At 38.8% G+C, this 17,131-nt stretch overlaps 1 protein-coding gene across 1 annotated transcript; it reads right to left on the bottom strand.

Annotated features, from left to right (window-relative positions):
- Positions 1–7,823: 7,823 nt before the first annotated feature.
- LOC142643163 (uncharacterized) lies at positions 7,824–11,282 on the bottom strand. The gene is made up of 3 exons (XM_075817711.1): positions 9,726–11,282; positions 9,201–9,635; positions 7,824–8,951 (listed from the first exon to the last, which is right to left on the bottom strand). Exons 1-3 carry the CDS (start codon positions 11,280–11,282, stop codon positions 7,824–7,826), a joined length of 3,120 nt encoding a protein of 1,039 aa, XP_075673826.1.
- Positions 11,283–17,131: the final 5,849 nt, after the last annotated feature.

Raw genomic sequence — 17,131 nt, 5'->3', positions numbered from 1 at the left:
GCGTGCACTAGCGCTGGTCTTTAAAAAATAAAAGAAAACGCGGAAAGCTTAACGACGCAGACGCAGACTCAGACGTGCTATCTAAACTCAATAATTATTTTATTGTTTTCAATTTTCAGTTTTTAGCAAAATAAACGATGTTTATATTTTTTATTGGCAAAATTTTTTAAATAACTATAAAATTTAAACTATATTATTAGTTAACCAAGGTTTAAAACTATTTTAGTTTCTAACAAATCGAGTGCGTAGGAGTCGATTTTACTGTAGCAAATCGAGTTTCAAAGACTCGATTTCCATGAGGTGTGTTGCTGATGTGGTGGAAAAAAATCCACGTGGAAATCGAGTCTCTAAGACTCGATTTCCCTCAAAAAAAACCCAGAACACCCAAGCAAAAATCACCCAACCCAGAACAGTAGAAATCATCAATGCAGAAAATGAAGAACTCGCCATGTCCTCCGATCACCGGCCCCAAGCTCCTTTATCGAAACCTAGTGAAGAACTCACCGACGAGTCCGATTTTGAAAACATCATCTCTTCCGACGACCTCGTCTCCATCTGTGACTTTGGTTCCCTCCTCTCTGGTACGATCGATCAACCCAGAAAACACAAATAGACCAACCAAAAATGAAAAAAAAAAAAAAAAAAAAAAAAAAAAAAAAAAACCTAGAAATCAACCCAGAAAAAATAGAAAATGAATCAAGAGACAAACCAAACCAGAAATCACAGAAAAGGAACCTTCGGTGCCGAGATCAACAAACCCAAGCCGCTCCGGTGCCGAGATCGTCAAACCCATGGCGCTTCGGTGCTGAGATCGTGAATTTTGGGTTTGGGTTTTTGCTCCGATTTTCGAGATCGTGATTTTTGGGTTTGGAATTTTGAGAAAAGGGTTTGGATGTTTGAGGAATGAGAAGAAGAAGGAAGAACTTTCTTCGGACAGAAGATGGAGAAAGAACCAAAAAAAAAAAAAAAAAAGAGAGAAAAAGAACAGAGGAGGAAGATGGGTTTTCTGCGTTGGCTTTGTTTTGAAGGAACTCGAGTCTTAGAGACTCGATTTCCAAGTGGATTTTTTTCCTCCACGTCAGCAACGCACCTCATGGAAATCGAGTCTTTAGAACTCGATTTGCTACAGTAAAATCGAGTCCATAGGACTCGATTTGTTAGAAACTAAAATAGTTTCAAACCTTGGCTAACTAATAATATAGTTTAGATTTTATAGTTATTTAAAAAATTTTGCCCTTTTTATGAGTTGTGAAATTATGATTTATGATATTACAAATTTGACTGCATAAGTCTTGTAAATTAGTTTATAATCAAATATATAAAACTAAATTTTGACATTGCACAATACATATTCTTGCCACGTAAGTTTTTTTTTAACAAAAATTGTAGTGACTATAATATTTTCCTTTTATATTATATATGTAAAAGTTGATATAATAGTTTATAATATGTGTATTAGTATATAGTAGCATTTATAGTATTCCAATAATTTTGGTTCTATCCTTTTAAATGGCAATTAAATTTTTATTACTTAGATCATTTTGTTAAAAATATATATATTAAAAATAAATTGTGGCCTTTTTTTTTTGAGAAACAAATTGAGGCCTTAATAGTAAAAGTTTTATAATTTATAGTGAAACGTAGAAGAAAAAAAAACACAGATTAGTGTATGATAAGACTAAATTCCCTTAAGCTGGTTTTTTTTTTTTTTCCATTTTTCCTTCATTTTCCATTTTCACCTTTTCATCTCTCTCCCATTGATCATCAATTCTTTATCCACCAAATGGCTCCATTTTAAAATTCTATTTTCCTATTAATAAATATTAAAAAAATTATGCTTTGGACATTCTTTGAACTCTTATTAAAATAAAATATTCAATTCACATTCAACTTAGTAAAATAAAAATAAAATCTTTAAAGCAATCATTATTTTCATAAATAATTTTATTAATTTTTTTTTATAGAATCCTACATAATAGGAAAATATTTAACTAAAAGTTATAATGTTAAAAAAAATTAAAAACAAAAAGAAGTGTGTGCATGTACGCATACATGTGTACATAACATTGTTAATCTTGAATTTGTCCGATGAGAGAGTTGTAACCCATTTTTTTAGGGTGGCTAATTTTAATACTCATAATATTATCAAACTGGCTATTTTGTTCAAGTTTGAGGGAGTGATTCACATCTCTTTTGTACTTGATTCTTGCCCAAGTTCATAGGATAGAGAAAGGTTTGATTCCCCCTTTCTATAATTTGCTACCTTTTTTATTCCCCCTACATTCTTTGAAATACTTTTATGCTATGTTTGGAAGTTTTGAGAGAGAGGAGAGTAGAGGAAAGGAGAATAGTGAAAAAGAGAGTAGAGGGGAATGGTTATCCTCTACCTTGTTTGGATGTTTTTAAAATTAAGAAAGGAGGAAGGAAATAATTAGTCTTTTTATTTGTAATTTTGTTAATATAGTAAGGGCAAATTTGGTAATTCATTTGGTCAAACATTTTTATTCTCTACTCTCTCTCCAATTTGGGGGAATTAAAAATGAGCGGTTAGAAGTAGTTCAAACCCCTCCAAAGCCCTCAAAATCATTCATCCTCCTTCCTTAAAACACATCCAAACAAGGTAATTTAATTGCTCTCCCTCCCTCTACTCTACTCCCCCTCCTTTTCCCAACATCCAAACATAGCATTAGGGTTACCTTTTTTCTTTCCCCCCCCCCCAAAAAAAAAAAAAAGGTTCATGCCTAAGAACTTTAGCCAAACGGACAATTAGTTCATTCTTAAGAACTCAGCCAAACGACTAGTTCATGTAAGGTCAATGAATATCTATGTATATGTAATTTTTTCATATTTCCATACTAGCCAGCCGCAAACAAAGATCCTTATCCTTGTCCATACTCTCGTGCTCAAGAACTTAGTTAAAAGACAAAAAAAATAAAAACAACAATAGCAACAACAAACAAATCAAATAAAGAAGCGAATAAAGAGAAAAATAAATGAATAACTATTTCTTAATCACGATTCAAATAGACTTGTGTTAAGAATTTAGCTTCTTATTTTTATATTAAATTAATGTCCAATTGGAATTTTAAGCTTAGGTTTAACTGGTCAATTAATGTGCAACCCCGTGCATATGCACGGATAAAATTAAAAATAATTACTGTAAGGACCTGAGAACTCACAAACTTGTTAAAAATGCTTCCTCTTTCTTACTCGATCTAAGGTCCTTATACAATATATTTGGTAGGGAGGGTCCAACAACAAAAGTCCCCTCTCCGTAGTGTCCTGACTCTTATTTATATTGTTTGTTCCTTTCATCATGGCCTTACACCTCACAATCTACTATGCTTTTCCCTCTGACACTTGTTTGTCGGTAATGGAGCAGAGTTCTAACTTTGCATTCAGCACTGTTCAGGTCATGTCCACATTAATGCAATGGATTGAGTTGGTATCCTCCAATTAATGCGGCCAGAATGGTTGTTGCCGGGCATTTAATGCAACACTCTAAATTAGCCTGCCACCTTCGGATATTTGTAACCCTTATGTCAGCAGTGCCCATGCCACGTCATCTTCGGGTATCCCCAGGTAACTTCCCTTACTCCTTCACTTCATCTTGCTTAATGCATGTCGGCCTTCTTTTCCTCGGGTCTTCGGGTTCTTGGGTCCTCGGAACCTCACAATAGCCCCTTTAACACTTGAGTCATTAACGATTAGTTAATAACCAAGTTTTAACTACTCACACACGCTTCTTACCTTCCCTTTGTTTTCACACGTACAGCCGTCTTTTCACTGCCCCATGACCCGCGTCTGGCGCCTCGTATCCCACGATGGAGCATTTATGGGATTTGGCGTTTCTTTTCCCGCGCACGTTCTACGGCTGGATGGGTAATGTACGGCTCAGATCCCGCTTTCAATTATGAGCGGGAAAGTTACCGCTCTTATTTCTTTTACCCCCCTATAAAAGCAAACTTTTACGCTGGATGAAGCTCATTTTGACACTTCGAAGGATTGAAAGAAAAGTGAGCTCCCGAGGACCATCTTTAAGCGATCTTCAGAGGTGTGTTCATTTTCCTTTCGTTTTTCTCTACTTGCTTGCTTTTCTACTCTTGTAGCGAGGGTTAATGGGTAGGTACGCTAAGTTAGTGAACACAGATGAGGCGAAGGCCGCCTTTAAGGACCGATATCGAATCCCCCATGACGTAGATATTACGTATTGTGAGGAAGAAGATATTCCACTGGTGTCTCGGCCACCCGAATCCGTTTTGATTCCGATGATTGCGTTTATTAAGGGGGGTATGGAAATTCCTATGGGTAGAGTAACTAGGGATTTTCTAATAAATTATAGGCTTACCCCTTCGCAGTGCTCCCCAAATGTCCTTAGAATCTTAGGATGTACTGATGCCCTTAACCGAAAACTGGGGACCAACCTGACCTGGCAGGATGTAAATTGGGTATATAACTGCCAGAAAGGGGACAGGACTAAATACTATATGAAGTGTAGAATCCCTTCTGTTAGGCTGATTTCCTGTTTACCCGATTCAAGCAAAGGGATGGATGAAGATTACCTCGTCATCTCGGGCAATTGGCATGACGGATTGCATTGCCCTACCCGAGAAGGGGTACCAGGTAGGGTTCCCGAGGACTAACCTAGCACTTAGGATTAACCATATTCTTTTCTTTGCTTTACATTACTCTAAGCATTTGTTCTAATGACTTCAATCATTATTGCAGACGATTACCATACCGCCCCGGACTTGTCTGCCGTGAACCGTGCAGATTTGAACAGGATTCTTCGGTCGGAGATATTCATACACAGGGACGGACAGCTTCGAGCAGCCCACATCATTCTCGGATACACCCCTTCTACTAAGCGTTTCCAAAGCCCGAAGAACGTAATAAGAGCAAGAGATCTAAGACTAGCTCAAATTGACGTTGCCGCCCCAGGATTCTTATTAGCCGTACCTCCACCTGCAGGAACTCAAGACGCACAACTTCCTGCCCCACTTGCTGCCCAACTGATCTATCCTCCTTTGGAGCAAGCTGCTACTCCTATCGCTGAGGAAAGAGCTGCCACGCCCGAGCTCCCTCCTCCCGAGGTGACAGAGAAAGATTTCGAGGTGCTCTACCGCCCAGACGCTCCCTCCAGTTCCCAACCACCAAGAAGTCAAATGGGTTTTCAAGAAAAAGAACCCGACCTGCTGGCCTTACTACAGGCACATGCAAGCGGCTCTTCGCCAGCGGTTCCTGCTCGTCCAGTTACTCCGGCTGTTACTCGGGCCCCTTCCTCGGAGGTGACAGATAAAAAACGCAAAAGGGGCCAGAGTAGCAAAAACATTATAGAAATCGAAGAAGGGGAAAGCCTCGACCCTTCTGTTAAAGATACTAGGGCTGTGAAAGCCCTTTCCAAGAAAGTTGCTCCCACTGGTTCGTCGAAAGACCCCAGTGGTGAGTCTACAAGGAAGGCATCAACCTGGCGACCCAACTTCACTCTCAGCTCGGGCAGCCCTGTCTTGGATGATGCTAATTTGCGGGATCCGAAAAAGGGAAGTTCGAGCCTGGTGGCTGAATGTTTGGAGAACGCTCTGTGCCTTCCTGAAGATATGGCCGAGTTGCGATCCTTCCGCAAGAGAGAGGTCTTCCTGTCTTTAAAACAAGATTTAGCCAAGGTACTTCTTAACCCTTGGCACATTCTATTTATAATCTTAGCTGTTGGTTATGACTAATTTTGTTCACTTCATTATGTCTCAGGCGGTCCAAGCTTCTTTTATGGCCGAAGAGTGGGTAGACCATTCATTGGATCTTGCCCGAAAAGCTGATCAAAATGCCGAGGCGGCAGTAATGGCACAAAAAGAAGCCGAATTGAACTTAAAAGAGACCCTTACTCGCCTGTCCGAGGTAGAAAACCTCACAAAAATGCTGAGTCGGCCCTGAAAAGTTACGAGTCGCAAGCAAATCTTGCTCTTGAGGCCCAAAAACAGGCTCAAAGCAGGCTCGCCCTCACTGTGGTCGAGCTCAAACAAATGCAAGGCTTGCTGGCTAAGAAGGAGCAGGAGCAGGCTGCTGCCGAGCAAGCGGCATACGATGCGGGGATGAAAAAAGCTTCTGACAGCTTAACTGCCCAACTTAGAGGGGTCGCCAGAGCGTTCTGCTCGGAGGTGTGGGGTCGCGCTTTGGACGCTGTGGGGGTAGATGCTGACGCGGTACTCCGTACTCCCGACAACATTTACTATCCCCCAGCGTTGCACTTAGCTCCTACTCCCCCCACGTCGACAAATGATCCTGAAGTGCCCATCCCTGCTTCTGTTCCTTCTGATGCCCCAGTCACAAAGGATCCTTCTCCCCCAGCTCAGCCCGTGGACGAGGCAATTGAGGGTGATTTGGCTGAAGAGCCAAAAAAGAAGAAAAAAGAAAAAGACCCAGAGAAAAGAAAGGACAAGCAGCCTGTTGCTTAGTCATTTTGTAGTTATTGCCCTATTTTTTATTGTATTGTTTTTTTTTTTACGGATGCAAGGGGCTATATGATGGCCCCAATTTTGTAATGAACACTTTTTAAGAGATTAATATTTAGCCTTTCTCTTTTCGTTTCGTGCATAACTCTTGTTATAATACAATGCCATCCAACTGTTACTTTGTACGCATTTAGATAGACGCTTACTTGAGTTAAAAAGCATAATATCACCTCAAAATTATTCATCATATTATTTTTTACGTTTTGAAAGAGAAGGCATGAGATTCCATATGCTAATAAGCGACAAGGCTTAATGATTTGTTTATGCTAATGCTGAGCTGCTTGAGATTACTTAGCCTTAACCTTGCCGGATTTATGATTCTTGTGTTATAGTCCGTGGAACCAAGGAAGGACAAAAATCAGTTTAGCACTTACATTTTTGCAAGTGGTTAACTTTTCTTGGACTTGTGGCCCGAGGAGCCGAACAAGAGATAATGTCAATTTAACACTGGCATTTTTTGCAAGTGATTGATTTCTTTCAGACTTGTGACCCAGGGAGCCGAACAAGAACTAAGTTTAACACTTGTATTTTTTGCGAGTGATTAATTTCTCATAGACTTGTGGCCCGAGGAGCCGAACAAGAACTAAGGTCAGTTTAACACTCGTATTTTCTGCAAGTGATTAATTTCTCTTAGACTTGTGGCCCGGGGAGCCGAACAAGAACTAAGTTTAACACTTGTTCTTTTTGCAAGTGATTAATTTCTCTTAGACTTGTGGCCCGAGGAGCCGAACAAGAACTAAGGTCAGTTTAACACCTGTATTTTTTGCAAGTGATTAACTTCTCTTAGACTTGTGGCCCGGGGAGCCGAACAAGAACTAAGTTTAACACTTGTTCTTTTTGCAAGTGATTAATTTCTCTTAGACTTGTGGCCCGAGGAGCCGAACAAGAACTAAGGTCAGTTTAACACCTGTATTTTTTGCAAGTGATTAATTTCTCTTAGACTTGTGGCCTGAGGAGCCGAACAAGAACTAAGATCAGTTTAATACTTGTGTTATGATTGAGACAAAATTGATACGAACAGAAGTCACACACAAAAGGAGATTCTTTTCTTAATAATAATATCGTCGTAAGTTGTTTACATTCCAAGGGCGAGGAATCACCCTGCCATCCAGATCTTCTAAACGATAAGCCCCTACACCTGCTATTGAGGTAACTTTATACAGCCCCTCCCAATTAGGACCCAACTTTCCCCAAGCTGGATTTTTTGCTACCCCCACCACTTTTCTCAGTACCAAATCTCCTGGTACCAAGGGTCTGGACCTAACTCCCTTGTCGTATGTCTGCTTGAGCTTCTGCTGATAACTGCCCAATTAGGACCTAACTTTCCCCATTAACTTGCCCTGCTACCAATCGGGAATCACAATACAACCTCACTACCTTTCCTCCCAAGTGTTTAACCATTTGGGCGCCTACTAAGAGAGCCTCGTACTCGGCCTCATTATTAGTGGCTGAGAATCCCAGCCTCAATGATTTTTCAATGACTAGCTTTTCAGGAGATACTAGCACGACTCCAATCCCGGCTCCCTTTCGATTTGACGCCCCATCCGTGTAGACTTCCCAAGGAGCGACGCTTTCCAGCCCAATGGACATTACTGTCATCATGGTACCTTCGTGGTTAACCTGACCTTCTGTGAACTCGGCCACAAAGTCGGCAAGGATTTGCCCTTTGATAGCTGTCCGAGGCATAAACTTGATGTCATAAGCTCCCAGTTTGGTTCCCCACTTTGCTACACGACCCGTGTAATCCGACTTCCTCACGATAGCTTGCAAAGGCAATTGAGTGAGTATTACTACGGTGTGAGCTTGGAAGTAATGGGGCAATTTCCTTGTCGCATGCACCATGGCTAGAAGCGCTTTTTCCAAAAGTAGGTATCGCTGTTCTACTTCCTGTAAAGACTTGCTGACATAATATATAGGTTTCTGGACCCCATCATCATTCCGTATTAAGACAAGACTTACGGAGTGATTCGTGACGGCTAGGTAAGCATATAGCACTTCTTCCTTCTCGGGCGTTGATAATATCGGTGGTCTGGACAGGTATTGTTTTAAGTCCTCAAAGGCCAAGTCGCATTCATTAGTCCACCAGAAATCTTTCCATTTGTGCAAAAGGCGATAAAATGGGCGGCACCTATCAGCAGACCGGGATATAAACTTGTTCAAGGCTGCAATCATACCAGCTAATTTCTGCACCTCTTTCGGATTCTGAGGGGGATGCAAGCCTAAGACAGCCTTAATTTGATCAGGATTAACTTCAATTCCCCGATGAGTAATCATGTACCCTAAAAACTTTCCCGATCCCACTCCGAAGGAACACTTTGATGCATTCAAGCGTAATTTATACTTTCTTAACACCGAGAAGGTCTCCTGCAAATCTGTCAAATGGTCTTCTGTCCTCTTACTTTTAATGACCATGTCATCGATATACGCTTCCATATTACGCCATAACTGCGCATCAAACATTCTGGTCACCATTCGTTGATAAGTGGACCCTGCATTCTTTAGACCAAAAGGCATCACTCGGTAATGGTAGTTACCATTAGGGGCACGAAAAGCCGTCTTCTCCTGATCATTCAATGACAAAGGGATTTGATGATACCCTTGGAATGCATCCAAGAAGCTCATTCGGGGGTGCCCCACAGTTGCATCCACCAGTTGATCAATTCTGGGTATAGGGAAAGGATCCTTGGGACATGCCTTATTCAGATCTGTAAAGTCAATACAGACTCTCCATTTCCCATTCTTTTTCTTTACCACGACAGTATTGGCCAACCACTCGAGATAGAAGATCTCCTTGATCGCCCCAGCTTGCTTTAGCTTACTAACCTCCTCTTTAACTGCTTCTGCGTGCTCTTGCGATGCTCGCCGAGGAGGCTGTTGCCTAGGCGTCGCATGGGGGTTAATATTCAAATGGTGGCAGATAACTTCTGGATTAATTCTTGGTACGTCATAAGTCGTCCATGCAAAAACGTCAATATTATCCCGCAAGAATTGAACCAATTCTTCTCTTTCCCGTATCGGCAATTTAGATCCGACTTGAAAATATTTCTCTTCGTCTACCCCAATAACTACCTTGACTAGCTGCTCGGCAGAGCCTTCATCCTCATCTAGGCCGACTTCCCGAGCAGCCCCCTTTAATTGCTATGATGTCTCAAGATATTCCCCTTCCAACGATCCTCGGCCAATTCGAGTGGTGACAGACGTTAGACATTGCCTGGCTACCATTTGACTGCCATGTAATATTCCCACGCTTCCTCGTGCATGGTACTTCACCATTACATGTAAAGTAGATGAAACTGCCTCCATTGCATGCAGCCAAGGTCTAGCCAAAATGGCCGTGTACGGAGAGTATGCCATAACAACTATGAAGTTTACCTGCACTTCGGAACCCTCCACCTGCACAGGCAACCTAATCATTCCCCGCGGGATCACCTGGTTTCCATCAAAACCGACCAACGGATGGTCGTATTTTTCCAAATCTTCTTGTTTCAACTTTAATCCATTGAATAGGTCCGGATACATAATCTCGGCACCACTTCCATCGTCCACCAAGACCCGTTTCACATCATATCCCACGATACGAACTGTAACGACAAGGGCGTCATCGTGGGGTTGAAACGTGCCTTCTTTATCCTCATCAGAAAATCCCAATGTGGGCGTCGCCGAGGACCTCATTCTTTTATTTGCTTGATGGCTCTCTTCTACGCCCCCATTCCCACATTTGTTTTGAACGGTCATGACCCGAGAAGGTTGCCCCAAGTCTCCTCTCGGCTGGGTCAAGATGACGTTAATAGTACCTAGAGATGGTTGAGGGGCCTGACCCCAATATTTTCGAGTGCCTTGTTGGCCCCTTTTCCCATCCGGATTAACCAATAAATGATTGATCTTTCCAGCCTTAATCAAGTGATTCAGATGATCGCGCAATGTCCGGCAATCCTCCGTGGTGTGTCCCTTATCCTGGTGATAATGGCAGTGGAGGTTTTGATTTCTCGTAGATGCATCTCCACTCATCTTGTTTGGCGGCCTAAAATAGGGCTCATGCCGAATTTTCTCCAGTATGTGATGCACGGGTTCCTTAAATAATGAGTTAATTAGAGGAGACTCGGCGGTCCTCGGATGGCTTGGAAAGTCTCGTTTGGGCCGACTACCTTGAAACCCCCCTACCCGAAGATCCCTCTTCTCCAGGTATCCCTTCATTTTTGCTTTGCTCTGCATTTGATCTTCTTCCACCCGTTTATACTTATCTATCCGGTCCATGAGCTGACGCATATCTATCGCGGCCTTCATTGTCAAAGACCTCCTTAACCCATGCTCCGCGGGAAGACCCACCTTGAAAGTCCTCACGGCTACATCCTCCACATCCCCATCAATTTCATTATACGTTTCCCAATATCGGTCGGAATAAGTTTTAAGTGTTTCACCTTCCCTCATAGTCATAGACAATAGAGCATCCAAGGGTTTTGGAATCCTAGTACAAGTTATGAACCTTGCTCCAAATGCCCTAGTCAACTCCTCAAAAGATCTCAGAGAACCTTCTGCCAAGGCATCAAACCACCTCATAGCCACAGCCCCCAAACTGGAGGGAAAAACTCTGCACATCAATGCCTCATTATTCGAATAAACGGCCATCTTCTGACTAAAATGACTAACATGCTCTACAGGGTCAGTCCTCCCGTTATACATAGTAAAGATGGGCTGTGAAAACCTACGAGATAGCTTTGCCCTATTTATCCTGGCCACAAAAGGGGATTTGGAAATTTGTCTCAGGGCTTTACCCATCGCATCACTCCCGTCATCACGATATATCCCATCAGTATCAGGCATCCTAATCTCCTTCTGTTGCTTTGCCCTAACGTCCGAAGACACACCGCCACGGGTAACACTTCGAGTAGGTTCAAGTACTGGGGGAACCCTTCCTCTGAGGTTTGCTCCCGAACTGTCACTAGAAGAGCTAGCATTACTTTTACGCCTCCGCTTCCTACTATCCATACACTTGCGTAGATAAGCTATTTCAGATTGCATCTGTTGCAATACCTCGTCACGAGACATATGGTCCTCAGTCAGTGATTGCTGCTCAGCCCCCTGACCGCCATTATGCGCTTTCACCACCTCTGAGGTATGTCCCTTCCCCTTGTCACGCTGGAGACTTACCGCTACGTCCCTGCTTCGTGAACTTACTGACTCCTCCCCTTCTAGGTACGCTTCAGCCATCTACTCCTATACTAGGTTGTTGTTCCCACAGACGGCGCCAATTGTAAGGACCTGAGAACTCACAAACTTGTTAAAAATGCTTCCTCCTTACTCGATCTAAGGTCCTTATACAATATATTTGGTAGAGAGGGTCCAACAACAAAAGTCCCCTCTCCGTAGTGTCCTGACTCTTATTTATATCGTTTGTTCCTTTCATCGTGGCCTTACACCTCACAATCTACTATGCTTTTCCCTCTGACACCTGTTTGTCGGTAATGGAGCAGAGTTCTAACTTTGCATTCAGCACTGTTCAGGTCATGTCCACATTAATGCAATGGATTGAGTTGGTATCCTCCAATTAATGCGGCCAGAATGGTTGTTGCCGGGCATTTAATGCAACACTCTAAATTAGCCTGCCACCTTCGGATATTTGTAACCCTTATGTCAGCAGTGCCCATGCCACGTCATCTTCGGGTATCCCTAGGTAACTTCCCTTACTCCTTCACTTCATCTTGCTTAATGTATGTCGGCCTTCTTTTCCTCGGGTCTTCGGGTTCTTGGGTCCTCGGAACCTCACAATTACGATTATACGATTTAAAATATACTTTTTTTTAGAAAAGGTTTAAATTATACATTTCTGAAATATGTAATAGTTTCTCATTATATATTAGAATTTAATTAGATTTGGACTCTTCAATTTTTGTATCCAATAATTCATTTTCCACAAAATTAAAAAAGTAGATAGACACGTTGTCAAAATTGGATTCCAATCAAAATGTAATTTAGAATCTAATTGGATTTAGAAGATTACATGGATATGCCTAATTTACCAATCCTTGATCTAAGTTCAGATATTACGTTATAGGATTTGGAAGGTATTAGACACCCAACTTACCTGGTAAAACCAATCTTCTAGACTGTGGTGGCTAATGATCATATCACATCATTCAAACAGTTTATATCATATGAAACATGTGATTACAAGGTAAAACATCCAAGAACAAGATGAAATCCTATTATAGGCATGCATAGATTGGATATTTGAAAGAGATAATGAATATGTATGTAATGTGACAAACCCTAATCTTAGAGCATATGCACATGTTATTTAAATTGGAAAACCTTAATCTAAGAGCATGTGAACAGTTTATTTCAAATTGAAAATCCTAATTCATGCAAGACTATGAACATCCTAGATCTAACATACTAATATATGGACAAAAACATGTGAAAAACCTAAAAACTAAACATGCTTAGATCTAAAACATTAGGGCATACAAATAGAAGAAGGTTTAGAAACCTTACATGTATGCAGAACTCTCCTAAGCACTCCAAGTTAGACAATACTTCCAAAGGGGTTTGTAAGCAAAAAGCTGGTAACTAGCTTAAGACCACGAGGTCCAAACTATCCCTTTTAGTGAATTGAGATCAGGAGGTAAAAAACACCAAAGACACCTTATTACTACTAATTATAGAGAGAAGAGAGAGAAAACTTAGTTTGCTAGGAAGCTTTGAAAGTTTCTTTATTTTATGGGGTGCTTGGTGTGTTTTTGGACTTATGGTAGAGAGGGGGTATTTGTACTAGATGTGTGGGAGCTTGGGTTTAGTCTATAAACATTGTGGGAATTTTGGAAAATTAGGTTTTTTGAAGGAAAAATTAGGAATCAAGGTCAGACTGAGTGGGGAGTAAGTCGAACTAAAAAGGGAAGATAATTTGGATAATATGGTCCAAGTGCCGATCAACACTTGGTCTAGATCCTCCTAAATCTTTTCCTTTTTAGGGTTTGTTTGTTACCCTTTTCAATTGTGGTTTGATTCCCTCTGAATTATATCTTTATTTTATGATTTTCTTGGCCCTCAAGGTCAGAAAATTAATTTCAAATATATATAATTAATTAATTACTTGTCTAATTAATCAATTTATGCTTATTTTGTCAGAAAATCAATCAATGCTTTGACTTTTGATTAAACTAGTCACGAACCTGTGTGGCGTGATAAATTTTTTTATAGTAGTGTTATTATTATTGATAATATTTTTCTATGTATTACTACTCAAGTTGCATTATATATGTATCTCTCTCTCTCTCTCTCTCTCTCTCTCTCTCTCTCTCTCTCTATATATATATATATATATATATATATATATATACACACACGAGCGCGTGTGTGTGTATGACCAATATATTGTAGGATTCATGGTGACTAGAGGTTTTGGTCATGGAATTAATTTTGTATTATTAGAGATTAGTATTTGGAATAGAAAGAGGAAATTTTTTTGTAGAATTTTTTTTTTGAAACATAATTTCTACCACACTCGATTGGCTAATTTGTACATTTCCAAGTCAATTGAGCACATTTTGCATGTTACATGTAGTTCTTCATTTCCCTCATCATTTGATTTGCATAACAGCCAATTGCGAGTCCATATTTTGCATTTTTGTCTTTTTTTATGTTGGCTTGAAGAATGATTTCTTTTCTCACTTTAGTTTGATTTTGTACAAAATATTTGTGAGCTCCGACCCAAAATAGTGTTTGTTTTTTTCCAGCCCTAAAGCATTGATGAATGAGTTTTTCTTCATCCTTTTGAAGGAATAAAGGATTTTGGAGCAGTCTAGTTAGATTGATGTGGTGAAGAACTTTTGTTTTTTTGGTTAGGCAATTGAATTGTTTGCAGCTATTTTTAAAACATAGAAACACATATTAAGAAATGTATGTACTAAAAAAAAAAAAATCAAGTGGCAACAAAACATGACAATAATCATATACTAAGGATGACACGTGAACATTATTATCATCATAATTGCAATATTGGATCCATGAACTCAAAATTTTTATTTTATTTTTTTTTTTAATTTCAAATTATAACAATGACTCTAGAACTGTGCACAACTTCATTGTATAAAGTTAATAAAAAGAGAAAATATAGGACTACAATATTTTGTGTGATTGTTTTGGACAATTTTGGATGTGAAAGATTGTGATTAGTAGAGAAAAAGTGGAGAGTTCATGTGAAAGTAACATAAATCAGTTGTGAACTTAAATTTTTGTACCTTGTCTTTGAACATTAGAAAATATTTCGAGCAATAATTTTATAAGTAATTCATGTTGTACGCTCATTTCGTGATTGTGTGGAGAGTATTTTTATGATATTTTTGGTTTGTATTTTTTGAAGTTGTTTAGAATTTTAATTTATAATGTTTTGCTTGTTTTATGGATGAGTGATTGCTTAAGTTATTAGCAATTATTTTTCGCTTTTTTTTTTTTGTGTGAATAGAAGTCTTTCATATACCCTCCACTATAAAGCTTAAATCTTATTGTATTGTATATATATTTCAATTGTAATTTACATTTAATGTTCTCCTCCATAAAGTGTATCATTATTTAGATGTTTTGATAAGTGGCGGCTCCAATAATTTTTCTTAGGGTGTTCCTTAAGAAGCATAAATTATACAATTTAATAAAAAGAAAAATTCATATATTGATAACAACAATAAAAAATACACAAATAAATAAAGTTTACAATTGTCTTTTACAAGTTTTCATATTTTGAAATTGTTGCATGATAGTCTCATTATCAATGCTACAAGCTCTTTCAATGTACACAACCAAACAATTATTCATCTACTCAGTGTAGAACAAATTATGAAGCAAAATTTAATTTTATTGACATAAAAAAAAAACTGAGGGTGTTCTCAAATTCTTATTTGTAGGGTAGACAAATAAAAATGATAAATTATTATATATATATAAAAAAATTTCCAGGTCAGGGTGGTCCTAGGACCACCCTGGCCTTAAGGTGAAGCTGCCCCTGTCTTGATTTGAATTGATTGGTACGGTATAATTTTGATCTGCCAACCTAGCCATATTTTAATTAATATTATAAGGTTTTCATTAGCAATCACATATTCCATGTATCTAAATAATCAACAAATGATGAGGGTAGCAAATAAATTAACATGTGTCTGTTACTTTCATTAATGGTAAAATAATAGTTGTGGAGCAACCGAATAGTTCTATATCTTTTGCATAACAGAGTAGTAAATTTTAGATTGAACATGTAACATATTCAATAAATAACTGTTACTTTTATCTTGACAAACCTGTGCCATACAACCACAACCTTGCTCTTCTGTTCTATAAAGCAATGTAGAGAAGGTGAGAAGTAAATATGACCACAAGTTGATTCCTTTTCTTGACTAGTGTTACCTTGATAGGCTCTTAAATAAAGTAAACAGCAATCAGTATGACAAAAGTTCACTTGTAAGATGATAGTGCAAGCATTGAATATTGCAAAAAGAAATAGAATGAGAGCTGGCCAAACACAAACCATGCATAAGTTGTATCAACATATAAATAATTTATTAATAATTTTGAAATAGTTGAAACCGTTCATGTAACAAAAGGAAAGGAAAAACTTGAAGTTTGTAACCTTGAAAACAAAGGGTTTCACAAAGGGTTTAGGTTGAAAAGGCTTTGGGTTTGGGCTTTACGATGGAATTAAATTAATAAGAAGTGGGTTTTATGGTGGAGATAGGGTTGAGATTTATTTTATATTTATTAGTATTTTAAAATTAATAAAAACTATTTTAAAATTTTTGGACAATGACATGGCTGTTGACGTGAATCAACATAAGCATAGTAACATTAGATGCTACATTTCAGCTTTTAGTAATATATATATAGGTTAGATGCATGTAACCTTATCATTAATGATATCCTTGGCTAATAGGAATATGACACATCATTTAATTTAATCTGGACTAAAAATAGGCCAATTAGAAACAAGAGATCACAATCACCTATAGTTTGAACCAGTTTTATGCAAGTACATATTATTGTTAAAATTTGATCATTTGATTTCTTTTAATCCGATGGTCGGATTAATACTCATGAACTATCATTTTGATTGTTGTGATCTCAAGATTTGTTTATGAAAAGTATTTGAAGATCAAATGGTCAACATTACAGTCTTGCCCTGAAAACATGAGATGATGTTGATATGCAATACAATGCAAGTAAGGTTAAATGAAAGATGCAAAATGGGGTGTCCACAGGTTTATGGTGGAAAAATATAATTTCTCATTAAATCTATAAAAAAAAAAATCATCAAATGTCATCTTAAAAATGATTCTATTAGAACCTAAGGCTAAATATTTATGGAAAACTATATAAAATAAGATCTAATTACTTTTGTTTTTGATAAACCGATTGTTGGGGTGGGCAAATTGAAGATTGGATGTTCTTGTTTGAAACACAAGGTGCCAACAAGTGGAACTGCAAGTGACTCTTGGCAATGACTCATTTGTTTGAAATGATGCTGCATGTATGATCAATTATAAAGACTTCTTATTTGGTCTTGGGCTGACAAAACTTCACCATGTTGTGTGTATTAGGTTTTGATGACTTCTCCTCCACCAGCGATGTGTTAATGCTCCCTA

Source organism: Castanea sativa, chromosome 7, assembly GCF_040712315.1.
Source record: "Castanea sativa cultivar Marrone di Chiusa Pesio chromosome 7, ASM4071231v1".
NCBI classification, from domain to species: Eukaryota; Viridiplantae; Streptophyta; class Magnoliopsida; order Fagales; family Fagaceae; genus Castanea; species Castanea sativa.
The sequence above is the reverse complement of the archived record's forward strand: the minus strand, read 5'-3'. Positions and strand labels throughout refer to the sequence as shown.